Source organism: Leptodactylus fuscus, chromosome 2, assembly GCF_031893055.1.
Source record: "Leptodactylus fuscus isolate aLepFus1 chromosome 2, aLepFus1.hap2, whole genome shotgun sequence".
Classification (NCBI taxonomy): domain Eukaryota; kingdom Metazoa; phylum Chordata; class Amphibia; order Anura; family Leptodactylidae; genus Leptodactylus; species Leptodactylus fuscus.
Window position 1 is genome coordinate 148,325,047 of NC_134266.1, and position 16,696 is coordinate 148,341,742.

General features: G+C 44.2%; 1 protein-coding gene across 1 annotated transcript in view; it reads right to left on the reverse strand.

Annotated features, from left to right (window-relative positions):
- Positions 1–2,765: 2,765 nt before the first annotated feature.
- TLCD3A (TLC domain containing 3A) overlaps positions 2,766–16,696 on the reverse strand; it is a 47,530-nt gene continuing 33,599 nt past the window's right edge. The window contains exon 5 of the mRNA XM_075264933.1: positions 2,766–3,430. Within this exon, the coding sequence (XP_075121034.1) occupies positions 3,161–3,430 (270 nt within the window). The 3' untranslated portion in view covers positions 2,766–3,160. The remainder of the gene's footprint in view (positions 3,431–16,696) is intronic.

A 16,696-nucleotide genomic window follows, 5' to 3' on the forward strand; every position in this document is an offset into this window, starting at 1 on the left:
CATTGTGTGGATTCGATTTGCTAGAATAGAATCCACTTTGCAGTGATTATAAACCCTAGCGTTTACAACACGTATGGCCCCGGCCTAAAGCAGCATTTCCATTTGCCACATTTATGACATATCTACAGAATATGTCGTAAATACATGATGGGTGTAGATTCCAATTGTAGGACCATCACTTTTTGGGAAAATTGGGATCCTGTATTCCCCATTTGCTGATTTTGTGAGGCTGCTGTCACCACGTACCTTAATGGACAGAACTGTTCCAGAGGGCCGTCGGCTTTGCCTGAAATGTTTGATTAGGTGTGTTGTACCTGACTTATAAAAGCTTACTGATATTATCTTATATAATCCACTCATTTCTGCTGTATGCATGCAAACAATAGAGTCACACATTGCTCTCCTGACTTCACGTGCAATGTAAAATTTTCAAATATTTCATGGGCTCCAAAACTGCTTACAGTAACAGATCCTATGGATCATGTGATCACACTGATGTGGAGTCGAGAAGTTCTTTCACTATAAACAATACAGCTGAAGGCTTGAGCGACTTCTATTAGTATTTTATTTTTTAAGTCATTTCTAAAGAAAAACAAAACACAGTCTGAGAAACTGGGATGTGCTTTCCATAATTTATTACACAAAAAATGTGCTTCTGTACTTGTATATCATGTGGTGTCAACCATATCAAAACATAATAGTATAAGTCACTGTGATGTCACCTATAAATAAATCTGTATGTGTGTATCATAAATATCTTAATATTTAAATATCTATATGTATTTCTGTCAAAAATATATTAGTCCATATATTAGTACATGAAAGATTACAGTGGTCAAGTAAGTATTATTTAGATGATTTTTGATAATGATCAGTAATAATGATTCCTGATATGCAGGACTGAATGCCAACCTGGTTGGCAAAAACTAACCTCGCCTCTCTGCAGCTAGATGATGTCAAGAGGAATGGCCGATCCTCTGATTAAATACATCAGTAAGTAACACATTGTAAGGAGGAAATCTTTATGTCTGTGGCCAGGTAATGTTTAGCATACCCAAGTCTAGAAGCCAATTTTTTCATTCCTGATTTAAAAAAATGTTGTCATTACCATTTGGCTTGCTTTACATTCTGCTTTTTTTTAGGTTTGTAAAAAAAAAATTGCCTTTAAATTTTGTTTGGTCACACATTTATTTGTCTTGCATTTTTTTCAGGCATTCCTTTTTCCATAAAGAAGCCTACAGAAAATCTGAATCTCTGATCTAATCTGCAAAAAATGGAATTTAACACTAGGCATGTGAAACAAACCAGCAATACAAAAAAAAAAAATTAAATTTCATAATTCCAGTAACTTCTGTATGCAGTATTTTTTTTTAATCAAAAAACAGTTTTGCCCCCCCCCCCCCCCCAAAAAAAAAAAAGTGTGAGACCAGCCCTTAAAGCTGATATATACAGCATATGGCTAAGAACCCCACAACACTTTTCACAGAAAGTCAGAAGAGTTTTCCGTCTGTGGGCTTTTTGCTTCTATCAACGCTAGTGTTTTTAAAATCGCCTCATTTCTGCTGCAGATTTTTTTTTTCTACAGTGTGTGGATGCGATTAGCCAGGATCTCATCCTCTTTGTAGGTACTGTAAAACTCTGCATTTTTTTTTGGTATTCAGTATGATTTTTGCAGCATAATTTATGCAGCTTTTCCTCTTTCCTATTCCAAAGTACTACAACCAAATGTTTCATCATAGAAAAAAAAGGTACTGTGACCACTTTAAAACATCTGATTGTCAGGGGTCCCACTAGTCAGACCCCCACCAATATAAAATCTATGGCCTATCACCGTGATGGCGAACCTATGGCACGGGTGCCAGAAGTGGTACTCAGAGCCCTCTCTTTGGGCACTCATCCATGGAATAGATCATACTGTGAGGGTGCCACTGTGGAGCAAATTGTACTGTGTGGGTGCCACTGTGCAGCAGATTGGACTGTGTGAGGGTCACAGTGGAGCAGAAAGCTCTATAAAACCCCATTCACACGACTGTATTTTGTAGGTCTGTAATTGTGTGCAATTGTGGATCCGCACATTAAGGTTAGATTGCCGTGTTGGAACTTTGTGATAAATTAGTAGGTTTTGGGTTGCAGTTTGGGCAGTCGGTCTCTAAAAGGTTCACCATCACTGGCCTAGCACTTTTAAAAACGTGAATAACCATTTAAAGGGCTGGAGTGTTTATATGCATAAGGTCTTCCAAGCACGTCACTTTTTTTTTTTTTTCCAGGCGAGAAACAGTAATTCATGGCAATAATGAAAATTTTGCTTTAGTTCAACTCTACTTGTGATGTCTAATATGCTAATTCCATTGTAATTTTAGTGTCAGACCAAAGTTCATGAGTTCACATCCTACATACAGTTACAATAAAACAGATAGGTTTACAAATTAACATATTAATGACAAGGCATTTTAACAAAGGCCACAGCATAAAATGTAATTACCAGTGAAGAAACTCTGCTGCACCCATTAAGTTACAACCTGGACATCATGTCACAAATCCCACCCAAACCAAGTATATCCTACATAGGAATTGACAGGATTTGTTTAGCTGCCTTTTCAGTCTATAACAATAGTAAATTATTCATCATCAGAATTCATTAACTGTCATCAATGTTGAGCCGTTCCCCTCTCTACTAAATGCCATTAAAAGAAAAAAAAAAAAAAAAAAACACCTTGTTGTAAAGACAAACTACCTTATTCGGAAAAATGCTGTGCTATTCTTACGGAACATGATACGTCTCTTAAAATGTACATTCTATTTGTTTTTAATAAAAAGAAGATGTAAAACAAGTACTCTTCAAATTACCCATAAGAAATATAGTGCAATTCTGTAGCTGTAGAAAATCACATTGTGATTTATAATAGAACCATTTATGTATCTAAAATATAGAAATTTAGTGTATTTGTAGCTTGGAAGCTTGTAACAAGGCTCCTTAATGTTTCAGTTTCAATACATAGGAAGTAGTAACTGTCCAGGGATAGGACCGCAGCTGTACTTGGAGGACTCCTACACTAGTAGCAAGATTGTTACACATGAAGGAACAGTAGTCCAGACCCTTCTACTTACTCAAACAAAATCTTAGTCATACGGCATGACTGCAGCTTAGACATATTAAGTGTTATCTGTCTTTACTGGACGTAGAATTGCTGTATAGTCTCACGGCCTTTCGGCAAATTAGTGAAAACCAATATATCTGAGGGGCCATAATGGTGGCCATTGTAATGTTGCAATGTAGGGGAATGTTGAAAGGCACTTTGTATAGTGGAATCCCAAACTGCTTCCCGTAGGCGTGGTACATGAAGGGGAACAGCAGGATACGGCAGGCAAAAAATGTCAGCAAGATTAAAGCACCGTTCACTTTGTGCAATAAGGATTTCTGCAGATTCATCTGTTTGGAAATAAAACACATTGTATTACCATTGATGCACATTTGATACTAGTCACAATGTTCATAGGGGTCATTAAACAAAGCTTATTCTTAAGGCATCACAACTTTACATTTCCATATGCTAAGTGTTTTTAAAGGTAATGCGCATATATATATATATATATATATTTTTTTTTTTTTTTTTTTTTTTTTTTTAACTAATGGCACAAAAAATGGCCAAATGGAAGAATTTTAAAAATGTATGTACAGTCACGGCCAAAAGTTTTGAGAATGATACAAATATTAATTTTTACAAAGTCTACTGCTTCAGTTTTTCTAATGGCAATTTGCATATACTTATAAAGAGTGATCAGATTAACAGCAATTACTTGCAAAGTAAATATTTGCCTAGAAAATGAACTTTATCCCCCAAAACACATTTCAACATCACTGCAGCCCTGCCTTAAAAGGACCAGCTAACATCGTTTCAGTGATTGCTCCATTAACACAGGTGTGGGTGTTGATGAGGACAGGGCTGGAGATCAATCTGTCATGATTAAGTAAGAATGACACCACTGGACACTTTAAAAGGAGGCTGGTGCTTGGCATCATTGTTTCTCTTCTGTTAACCATCGTTATCTCTAAAGAAACACGTGCAGTCATCATTGCACTGCACAAAAATGGCCTAACAGGGAAGAGTATCGCAGATAGAAAGATTGCACCTCAGTCAACAATCTATCGCATCATCAAGAAGAGAGGTTCCATTGTTGGCAAAAAGGCTCCAGGGCGCCCAAGAAAGACCAGCAAGCGCCAGGACCGTCTCGTAAAAGTGTTTCAGCTGCGGGATTGGACTAGCAGCAGTGCAGAGCTTGCTCAGGAATGGCAACAGTGCAGAGCTTGCTCAGGAATGGCAGCAGGCAGGTGTGAGTGCATCTGCACGCACTGTGAGGCGGAGACTCTTGGAGGAAGGCCTGGTCTCAAGGAGGGCAGCGAAGAAGCCACTTCTCTACAGAAAAAACATCAGGGACAGACTGATATTCTGCAAAAGGTACAGGGAGTGGACTTCTGAGGACTGGGGTAAAGTCATTTTCTCTGATGAATCCCCTTTTCGATTGTTTGGGACATCTGAAAAACAGCTTATTCGGAGAAGACGAGGTGAGCGCTACCACCAGTCTTGTCTCATGCCAACTGTAAAGCATCCTGAAACCATTCATGTGTGAGGTTGCTTCTCAGCCAAGGGAATCAGCCCTCTCACAGTCTTGCCTAAAAACACAGCCATGAATAAAGAATGGTACCAGAATGTCCTCCAAGATCAACTTCTCCCAACCGTCCAAGAGCAGTTTGGCATTGAACAATGCCTTTTCCAGCATGATGGAGCACCTTGCCATAAAGCAAAGGTGATAACTAAATGGCTTAGGGAACAAAACAGAGGTTTTGGGTCCATGGCCTGGAAACTCCCCAGATCTTAATCCCATTGAGAACATGTGGTCAATCAAGAGATGGGTGGACAAACAAAAACCTACGAATTCTGACAAAATGCCAGCATTGATTGTGCAAGAATGGACTGCTATCAGTCAGGATTTGATCCAGAAGTTGATTGAGAGCATGCCAGGGAGAATTGCAGAGGTCCTGAAGAAGAAGGGTCAACACTGCAAATATTGACTTGCTGCATTAACTCATTCTCACTGTCAATATAAGCTTTTGTTACTCATAATATGATTGCAATTCTATTTCTGTATGTGATAAAAACATCTGACAAACACACATAAAAACCAGAGGCCAGCAGATCATGTGAAGATAGAAGATTTGTGTCATTCTCAAAACTTTTGGCCATGACTGTATGTGCTGGCATATCTGTAATAAACGAACAAAAAAAAAACAAAAAAAACAAAATACAAAAAGATTTCTGCAAAGCATAAAAGTATATAATTTATTGTTACACATATAGAATACATATACTGTATATTCAAAAAGGATGAGTGAAGAGACCACATAGAAAAGCAGTAACTCCCTCTGTTCACTCAATGAGTGAAGTGCAAGACTGAGTGAGTGAAGTCAGTTGACCCTTGATGACCACATCCACACCACATGCTGGGACAGCCCATATGTGACACTCCCTGCTAATGAGATGGTTGTCCAGAACTCCTTATAAAACGTTTACCCATCTCCCTCTCTCAACAGTTTGCCTGCTGTCTCGTCTTCTCACTTCCTGTATTCTACAGCAAGCAGTGGGGTGGACTTTGACTGTTTGATGAACAGGACACTATAAAGTACCTCACTAGATATAATCACTGTCTTTACCATGAGTGTATTTATTATGATTACTAGTAAACTAATATAAATGCAGATCAAATACTATGCACAGTAAATGTATATTACATTACACAGGGTTGGAGAGAAAACCAAACTTACATACTGCAGAAGAGAACAGACTTGCCGTAAACTCAATGTTATCTTAGTGTTTACATATAGATAATTTACATTGTCCAAGCCTTGATCAGCAAACTACAATTAGCTGAACTGATTGTCCTGACCACAGAGCTGTACATAACAGAGAGAGAACTCGGCCCTCTCAGAGGGCAGTGACTCATCTCTCCAACATGTTATCGAAGGACAGGGCGGGGACTAAAGAAATAATCTGACATATCAGGCAATCAAAGTAGCATTGCTAAAGCAATGTATTTAGGTAGTCTCTTGAATTTACGTAAGCTAGCAGCATAGATAGGATCCTTGAGATGGGAATACCCCTTTAAGATGGCCCTTATCTCTGTCAGATACTCGTTAGTAGGAAGCTGTGGAGCAATCTCATAGCATTCCCCGTCATGGAGAAGAGTTTCACATATGATCTGATATTTATCAGAATCCATTACAACTACATTTTATCCCTTGTTTGAGGGTTTAATAACAAGTCCTTCTGCAATACTGACAGTGCCTGTAGCTCATTGTGGGAACAATTCACATGTAGAAGTTGTGGCATTAGTATTTCTAGATCCCTAGTGTCTGATTCAGTTACACATCAAGGTAAGATGGACTCTGTGGAATAAGCCTGGTGAATGTGCTGGAGGGTCAGAGGCTGAACATGTGAATAGTTCCCCACTAGAGATGAGCGAGTACTGTTCGGATCAGCCGATCCGAACAGCACGCTCGCATAGAAATGAATGGATGTAGCCGGCACGCGGGGGCCGCTTTAGTACCAGGTGCATCCATTCATTTCTTTGGAGCGTGCTGTTCCAATCGGCTGATCCGAACAGTACTCGCTCATCTCTATTCCCCACATAAGGGATTTGGTTGAGCCACTAAGATTGCTAGCTGTCCTCAGCAGTAACTTTACTGGGGTTGTGACTATACTTTAACCAGATGTCGCACCACATTTTTTCTAAAAGATTAAAAATACTCATTTCTATTATTTCCCAAAGAGAAGTACTTTTAGCCATGAAGAAGTGCACAGTTCGTAGTAATGTAAATAAAAGCTATGTAAGCATAATGCTAAGAGTTGATTATTTAAGCAGAGAAACCATTACTATAAGGGTGCATTCACACTACTGATACGCTGCCTGATTCTGAACGTTAAAATACGTTCAGAATCAGCGCGTATAAAGCAGTTCCCATTCATTTCTATGGGAGGCGGCATACGAGCGCTCCCCATAGAAATGAATGGGCTGCTTTTTTCACTACGAGCACTCTCATTGAAGTGAATGGGAAGTGCTCGCGTGTACGGCTCGGAATGAGCAGAGCTAGCTGTACACGTGAGCACTTCCTATTCACTTCAATGGGAGCGCTCGTAGTGAAAAAAGCAGCCCATTCATTTCAATGAGGAGCGCTCGTATGCCGGCTCCCATAGAAATGAATGGGAACTGCTTTATACGCGCTGATTCTGAACGTGTTTTAATGTTCAGAATCAGGCAGCGTATCAGTAGTGTGAATGCACCCTTAAGTGTCTTCCATGTATAAATAGCAACTTTAGGGTTTTGGTTACTGTGTAGTAGAAACAACATGTTCTTTATATTCTTTGATTTGGCACGGCCGCAACAATACCAAATTTCTATTGTTTTTGTCATGGTGTCCAAAACGCCAGTCTGATACCATTTGATATAGTCTGATGATATGGACAAATCCACCAAGGAATGTCTACTGCAAACATACTGTAACAGACCTAACAAGGGGTATTTTAATTTCTGCAAAAATTGTTATTCATTGTAAAATGCATTCATGTATAAAATAATACAATCCTCTAATATACTTTTGAGTTTCAATTTCTTATTGCTTTCAAGATCTTTTCTTGAAATGATGAAATGTGTTTTGTAACGGTTTACTTCCAGAGAATGAAATAGCAATAGAGATGAGCGAACAGTGTTCTATCGAACTCATGTTCGATCGGATATTAGGCTGTTCGGCATGTTCGAATCGAATACCGCGTGGTAAAGTGCGCCATTACTCGATTCCCCTCCCACCTTCCCTGGCGCCTTTTTTGCTCCAATAACAGCGCAGGGTAGGTGGGACAGGAACTACGACACCGGTGACGTTGAAAAAAGTAGGCAATACCCATTGGCTGCCGAAAACATGTGACCTCTAATTTAAAAGAACAGCGCCGCCCAGGTTCGCGTCATTCTGAGCTTGCAATTCACCGAGGACGGAGGTTTCCGTCCAGCTAGCTAGGGCTTAGATTCTGGGTAGGCAGGGACAGGCTAGGATAGGAAGGAGAAGACAACCACAACAGCTCTTGTAAGAGCTAAATTCCAGGGAGAAGCTTGTCAGTGTAACATGGCACTGACGGGCTCAATCGCCGCAACCCAGCTTTCCCAGGATCCTGAATGGAATACACTGTCAGTGTATTCCCGTATACCCGATATATACCCCCGATACCCGTTCCAACGGTGTGCCCCCCCACCTTCACCCCAGAAATACCCTGCAAGTCCCCTAGCAATAGGATTGGGGCTATATACACCCACTATTTTTGCTACTGCCATATAGTGCCATTGTCTGACTGGGAATTCAAAGAATATATTGGGCTTACATATAACTTCAATTCCAGGGAGAAGCTTGTCAGTGTAACGTGGCACTGACGGGCTCAATCGCCGCAACCCAGCTTTCCCAGGATCCTGAATGGAACACACTGACAGTGTATTCCCGTATACCCCATATATACACCCCAAATCACCGTTCCAACGGTGTGCCCCCCCACCTTCACCTCAGAAATACCCTGCAAGTCCCCTAGCAATAGAATTGGGGCTATATACACCCACAATTTTTGCTACTGGTATATAGTGCCATTGTTTGACTGGGAATTCAAAGAATATATGGGGGTTACGTGCACCCACAATTTTTGCTACTGCTATACAGTGCCATTGTCTCACTGGGAATTCAAAGAATATATTGGGGTTATGTGCACCCACAATTTTTGCTACTGGTATACAGTGCCATTGTCTGACTGGGAATTCAAAGAATATATTGGGGTTATGTGCACCCACAATTTTTACTACTGGTATACAGTGCCATTGTCTCACTGGTAATTCAAAGAATATATTGGGGTTATGTGCACCCACAATTTTTACTACTGGTATACAGTGCCATTGTCTGACTGGGAATTCAAAGAATATATTGGGGTTATGTGCACCCACAATTTTTGCTACTGGTATATAGTGCCATTGTCTGACTGGGAATTCAAAGAATATATTGGGGTTACGTGCACCCACAATTTTTACTACTGGTATACAGTGCCATTGTCTGACTGGGAATTCAAAGAATATATTGGGGTTACGTGCACCCACAATTTTTACTACTGGTATACAGTGCCATTGTCTCACTGGGAATTCAAAGAATATATGGGGGTTACGTGCACCCACAATTTTTGCTACTGCTATACAGTGCCATTGTCTCACTGGGAATTCAAAGAATATATTGGGGTTATGTGCACCCACAATTTTTACTACTGGTATACAGTGCCATTGTCTGACTGGGAATTCAAAGAATATATTGGGGTTACGTGCACCCACAATTTTTGCTACTGGTATATAGTGCCATTGTCTGACTGGGAATTCAAAGAATATATGGGGGTTACGTGCACCCACAATTTTTGCTACTGCTATACAGTGCCATTGTCTCACTGGGAATTCAAAGAATATATTGGGGTTATGTGCACCCACAATTTTTACTACTGGTATACAGTGCCATTGTCTCACTGGGAATTCAAAGAATATATTGGGGTTATGTGCACCCACAATTTTTGCTACTGGTATATAGTGCCATTGTCTGACTGGGAATTCAAAGAATATATTGGGGTTATGTGCACCCACAATTTTTACTACTGGTATACAGTGCCATTGTCTGACTGGGAATTCAAAGAATATATTGGGGTTATGTGCACCCACAATTTTTGCTACTGGTATATAGTGCCATTGTCTGACTGGTAATTCAAAGAATATATTGGGGTTACGTGCACCCACAATTTTTGCTACTGGTAGATAGTGCCATTGTCTCACTGGGAATTCCACAAATAATTTGGGGATTCATTCACCCTACATCTCAGGCTCTTGCCATATTCACCCAGGTTGTCAGTGCTGCACCAGCTCGTTCCCAGACAGCTCGGCCCGAAAAACACGTTACCTATATAGAGGATTTGGACAATGAAGACAACATGTTCTAAATCTAATGTCTGCACCTTCTCCAGAATTAAAATAAAGGCAGCGTTTAACTTTCAAATAGCACTGCACAAAGGAAGAGCTTATCAGCTTGTCTCATGACATGCTACTGAAAAGTGTCATTTGTGTATCTTAATGTAAATATAGTTGTATAAGCTTTTTGGGTTTTAGGCACTGCCAAGTTATTTATTACCACCCGCTCCTTAATAATGATGATGACGCCAAAGTCACTGTGGGTGTTCAGAGCTCACAGCTTTGGGTGACATTTGTCTTGCTCTCTGTCGGTACCAGCTGTCTTTTTGGATACCGTAAAGTTATGTTGACTTTATTAACAGCTATAGAAGCTTTAGCCAGGTTGTGACGGTGTGTAACCCTAACAACACTAAGTGGGATACACATTAATAGTCAGTCTATGTACGCTAAACGTATCACTGAAGTAATTTTTTTCCCTCTCCCCTAATATAAGAAAGGAACAGACATTAGACCTAGACCGGGGTTCGAGGCTTGAAAAAATCCAGTATTATTTGTTCTTCATGATGTGAAATATGTGTTGAAAAGCAACCCAAGATGAAGTCAGCCATGTGTGCCAGTGTGTTACTTGGCATGCCTTTGCTGGCCCCAACTGTAAGGGTCACTCTCCATTTCCTCCATTTTCCACTCCCCTTCACACCATTTGTGGTGAAGCAATGGGATGCACTGAAGTGCACCCTCTAGCCTCGTGTGGGATAGGGACATCAGATGCCACTCCAACCCCCTCGTCTTCCTCCGCCAGCCAACGGTGCGAAGATGAGAGGAGTGTGCTCTGAATGTTTTCTGCCTAGCAGAGGCTAGTTCTCACTTACGAAAATGGCCCCACTTTGACCTGTATATCAGGCACAATGGTGTAGGTTTCAAAGAAACATGGCACCAACAAGTTGGAAAACGTGGGCCATGCGTGGACCGTGTTTGAGTCTGGCAAGCTCCAGATCTGCTACCAGGTTCCAGCCATTATCACAGGCGCAAAAATGCCAGGCCCCAGGTGTAGCAGGGAAAAAAAATGCCATCTCAGCCAGGATGGCATCCCTGACCTCGGAGGCACTGTGCTGTCTGTCCCCCAAGCTGATCAGTTTCAGCACGGCCTGCTGACATCTCCCCATGCCAGTGTTACAGTGTTTTCCGCTAGTAGCTGGGGTGGAGGTTGCAGCTTCGTAGGGTTTCAGTCTACTCCTGCCATGAATTTTGGCCTGGGAGAGGAGATAGGCCACCCCAGTTTGCACCCGGGGAACAGACTCCACCACATTCACCCTGCCTGTCATTAAAGATAAGCACTGCAGCATCCCTGACCACAGGCGCTTGTCCATGTGTCGGTGGTCAAGTGGACCTTGCAGCAAAGCGCAGAGCTCTGGGCCCGACTGATGTTATGGGACACATGCAGGCGCAAGGCAGAGACAGCACACCAAGAGAAGTAGTAACGGCTAGGCCCAGCATAGGGAGGTGCCCCAGCTGCCATCTGCTGACGGAAGGCCTGGGTCTCCAGAAGCATAAACAAACACCAACATCTCCAGGGCCAGCAGTTTATCGATGAGGCTGTTAAAGGCTTGGGCATGGGGGTGGGTTGTGTTGTACTTCTGCCTGCAATGAAAAGCTTGGGAAATGTGGAGTGGCTGGGAAGAGGCGCATGATGGTGCAGGCCAAAAGGGCGCATGAGGGTGAACTCCCCAATGTGTCAGAGATAGGTGTGTAGGTGTCCTTGCATCATATACTTGCACCATATTTGGCTTTGGAAGTTAATTTTGTGCCAAAAAGTGGTTAAGACAGCGATCCCTCAGCTACTCCCGTTACACTGTCTATTGAAGTTACCATCTGTGGAAGTGGACCACCATTTCTAAGATCCCAAAGGAAGCAGGCAAGAGATGTGCAGTTCAGAAAAAAAGATGAGAAAATAAGTGTAGGCTGTAGAGCACAGAGGGATCGGAGAGGACAGAGCTGGTGTCGGCCAGGTATTCCCACAACATGCGCCTATACTTGTCCCTCCTGGTGACACTAGGCCCCTGAGTGGCAGTAATTTGTCCAGGGGGGCCATTAACGTGTTCCAGACCTAGGAATAAGTCTTCCAACAGGGTAGAGTTTTGCATGCCTTTGCTTCTACCCACTGTTTTTGCTGCTTAGCTTCCCTCCACATCTACACTGCTTTCACCCCTAAACATCACCCCAGTTTATGCCTTTGCTTCTACCCTTTTTTTTTGTTGAATTAGCTTCCCTCCACATCTACACTGCTTTAGCCCCTAAACATCACCCCAGTTTATGCCTTTGCTTCTACCCTTTTTTTTCTGTTGAATTAGCTTCCCTCCACATCTACACTGCTTTAGCTCCTAAACATCACCCCAGTTTATGCCTTTGCTTCTACCCAGGATTTTTGTTGATTTAGCTTCCCTCTACATCTACACTGCTTTAGCCCCTAGACATCACCCCTGTCCATGTGGGGTCGGTGGCCTCGTCATCCACCAACTCCTCTTCCAATTGCGCACTGCCCCCTTACTGCAAACCGCACATGACCACAGCTTGCCTTGATGGCAACTGTGTCTCATGATCCCCACTTAGGTCCAGACAAGTCGGTGGCGGGTCCAAAACCCCAAAATTGGAAGGAAATGGCAGATGCTGCAGTATTTCTAACACCTGTTCCTGGTGCTCGGGCCTGGTCTGTGTTGTACCCTGCACCCTGCTTAACGCAGCTGCCATATCCGAAGTTGTGCTGAGCGCATGCTAATGTTTCGTGTCCAGTGCAATGGATGGGATGGGATTTCACATAAGTCTGCCACCCATGGCCACTCATGGTTGAGCAACTGAGGGAGTTGACTTTGACGAACCCGAGGGTTTTGGAGTTGGAACTACATCAAAGGTCTGTGCTGCTCACACACTCTGCTCAACACATGAAATGTTTAGTGCCAGCAGTGTGGAGACGTCGCACAACAGCCGTTGTTCCAGCAGGTACAGGCGTTGTAGGAGTGCATAGAGGCTAGCAGCGGCAACTATAGACTTTAAAAACTATCCGCACAAGCGCCACACTTTCACCAGTAGCTCAGGAACATTGGGGTACCTTTTTCAAAAGATTAGCAGCAATGAGTTAAAAACGTGGCCCAGGCATGGAATATGTTGCAGGCTGCCAAGCTACAGAGCCAATCCCAGGTTACGGCCATTATCACACATGACAACATGCCTGGGCCCAGGTGCAGTGGCAAAAACCACATTGCCGTCTCATCGAGGATGGCATGACTCACTTTGTAGGCAGTGTGCTGTCTGGCCCCCAAGCTGATGAGCTTCAGCACGGCCCGCTGACGTCTCCCCACACCAGTGTTGCAGCGTTTCCAGCTCGTAGCTGGGGTCAATTTAACAGCGGAGGAGGGTGGTGTTTCAGCCCTCCTCCCAGGAATGTTTTGTGGGGAGACAAGTCAGGAAAATTCTTGAAACGGGAGAGTTTTGCATCTTTGCCCTTGCTGCCTATGGACATCCCTTTGCCTCTAGCCACCATTTTCCCTGCTTTGCTTGCCTCCACATCCACACTGCTTTTGCCCCTAGACATCACCCCAGTCCATGCCTTAGCTTGTACCCCCAGTTTTTCCTGCTTAGCTTGCCTCCACATCCACACTGCTTTTGTCCCTAGACATCACCCCAGTCCATGCCTTAGCTTGTACCCCCAGTTTTTCCTGCTTAGCTTGCCTCCACATCCACACTGCTTTTGCCCCTAGACATCATCCCTATCCATGCCTCTGCCCCTAGCCATAACTCTGCCACCCCTGGAAACTCATGGTGCAGAAACTTTGGTTGCTGACTTTGAGGAACCCTTGGGTTTTGTAGATGGAACTCCATCAAAGGTCTGTGCAGCTCACACACCCTGCTCAAGATATGGTATTGTAGGGTTTCAGCGTGTGTGAATGACGGACAACAGCCTGTGTTTGGACAGATGTAGGCCTTGCTAGAGTGTTTTTAGGCTAGCAGCGACTCCTGTGCACTTGCAAAAGTGGGCGCACAAGCGCCGCATTTTCAACAGTAGCTTCGGTACATTTGGGTATGTTTTTAAAAAACTTTGCACCACTAGGTTAGACGTGGGCCAAACATGGAACGTGTTGGAGGCTGGCAAGCTCCAGAGCCGCTACCAGGTTCCAGCCATTATCACAGGCGTAAAAATGCCAGGCCTCAGGTGTAGCAGGGAAAAAAAAATGCCATCTCAGCCAGGATGGCATCCCTGACCTCAGAGGCACTGTGCTGTCTGTCCCCCAAGCTGATCAGTTTCAGCACGGCCTGCTGACATCTCCCCATGCCAGTGTTACAGTGTTTTCCGCTAGTAGCTGGGGTGGAGGTTGCAGCTTCGTAGGGTTTCAGTCTACTCCTGCCATGAATTTTGGCCAGGGAGAGGAGATAGGCCACCCCAGTTTGCACCCGGGGAACAGACTCCACCACATTCACCCTGCCTGTCATTAAAGATAAGCACTGCAGCATCCCTGACCACAGGCGCTTGTCCATGTGTCGGTGGTCAAGTGGACCTTGCAGCAAAGCGCAGAACTAAGGGCCCGCCTGATGTTGAGTGACACGTGCTGGTGCAAGGCGGGGACGCCACACCGGGAGAAGTTGAGACGGCTAGGGACGGCATAGTGAGGTGCCACAGTTGCCATCAGGTCCGGGAAGGCGGGAGTTTCAACAAGCCGGAACGCCAACCTCTCCTGGGCCAGCAGTTTAGCGATGTTGGCGTTCTAGGCTTGCGTGGGTGGGTGGTTAGCGGTGTATTTCTGCCGGCGCTCCAATGTCTGAGAGATGGTGGGTTGTTGTAAAGAAGCGCCTGATGGTGCCTTTGATGGTGCAGGAGAAGGAGATAAGACAAACAGGGGAGGATGAGGGAGAAGTCAACAAAGTGGCGGAGGCAGATGAAGTGATGTCCTGGCTCGTCCTCTGGAGTGCATCGCCAGCACTGTGAGCAGAGGCAGTGGCATGAACGACGGGCGACGTTTGTCCTGCCGTTGCTGCCTGCCACTGATTCCATTGCTTGGATTCCAAATGACGGCGCATTGAAGTGGTGGACAGGTTGCTCTTCTCAGGGCCCCTACTCGATTTCGAGAGGCAAATTGTGTAGACGACACTATATCTGTCCTCGGCGCATTCCTTGAAAAAACTCTACACCTTCAAGAAACGTGCCCTCGATGGGGGAGTTTTTCTGGGCTGGGTACAAAAGGGAACATCTTCGGACATTCCGGGTCTGGCCTGGCTTCGGCAAAGCAGCTGACCTCTGCCTCTGGACATGTCTCTGCCTCTAGCTACCCTTTTTGGTGCTGCACCTGCCTCAACATCCACACTACTTTCCCAGCTTGACATCTGCCTTGTCCAGGTGGGGTCGGTGTCCTCGTCGTCCACCACCTCCTCTTCCAACTCCTGTCTCGCCTCCTCCTCCTGCACAATGCGCATGTCAACTGGCTGCCCTGACAGCAACTGCGTCTCATCGTCGTTGATGAGGGTGGGTTGCTGGTCATCCGCCACCAAATCGACCGGAGATGGAATGGAGGAGACTCTAGTGTTTGAGCATCTGGACACAGGTACTCGTCTGTTAGGTCCGTGGAATCGCGAAATGGAGGGGCAGGTTGCGGTACAGTCAAAGGAAGGGAGAACAGCTCTGGGGAGCAGGGACAGTTGGGGTTATTGTTCTGGGAAGATTGGGAATTTTGGGTGGAAGGAGGACAAGACTGTTGGGTAAGAGGAGGTAGAGGCTGCCTGGCTGGTGGACAATGTGCTTTAAGCGTTATCCGACAGCCATTGCAAGACCTGTTCCTGGTTCTCGGGCCTACTAATCTTTGTACCATTCAGCCTAGTTAATGTGGAACTTTTGTGCAAAGCGCAGAACTTAGGGCCCGCCTGATGTTAAGGGACACACGCTGGTACAAGGCTCAACTCACCCTAAGTGCCAAAAACACTGCTGGTGCAAGGCTCTACTCATGCCAAGGGCCTCAATCTCTGCTGGTAGCTCAGCTTAAGGTCCTGTAACTTTGTTTGGAAGGGCTCATGTTAAGGGCTAGAAAAGTGAATTTTGGAAGGTCTTACCACATCACACACACACACACACACACACACACTCAAAATGACAGTTAAGGGTGAGGGCTTTTGGAATTCCCATTGCCTATTCCATTTGTGGTTGTCATGGGGAACGTGATTTAAAGGGGTGGTTGTTACTGTTTGTTGAGCTTAAATTGGGGTTTGTGTCCATCCATTTGGGGAGTAAAGAAGGTTTCCAGGTATTTTCCCACTTTGATAGAGGTTTTTTTGAATGTGGAAAGTGTGTAGTTGTTAGGCAGTGATGTTGGGGTAATAGAGGGTCTTTGGTGTGTTAGATGCCCCCAGACATGCTTCCCCTGCTGTCCCAGTGTCATTCCAGAGGTGTTGGCATCATTTCCTGGGGTGTCATAGTGGACTTGGTGACCCTCCAGACACGGATTTGGGTTTCCCCCTTAACGAGTATCTGTTCCCCATAGACTATAATGGGGTTCGAAACCCGTTCGAACACACGAACATTGAGCGGCTGTTCGAATCGAATTTCGAACCTCGAACATTTTAGTGTTCGCTCATCTCTAAATAGCAAATCAGAAAGTAAAGTAGTAGCCAGAGTTTAACTGTGTTATAATGTTATTAG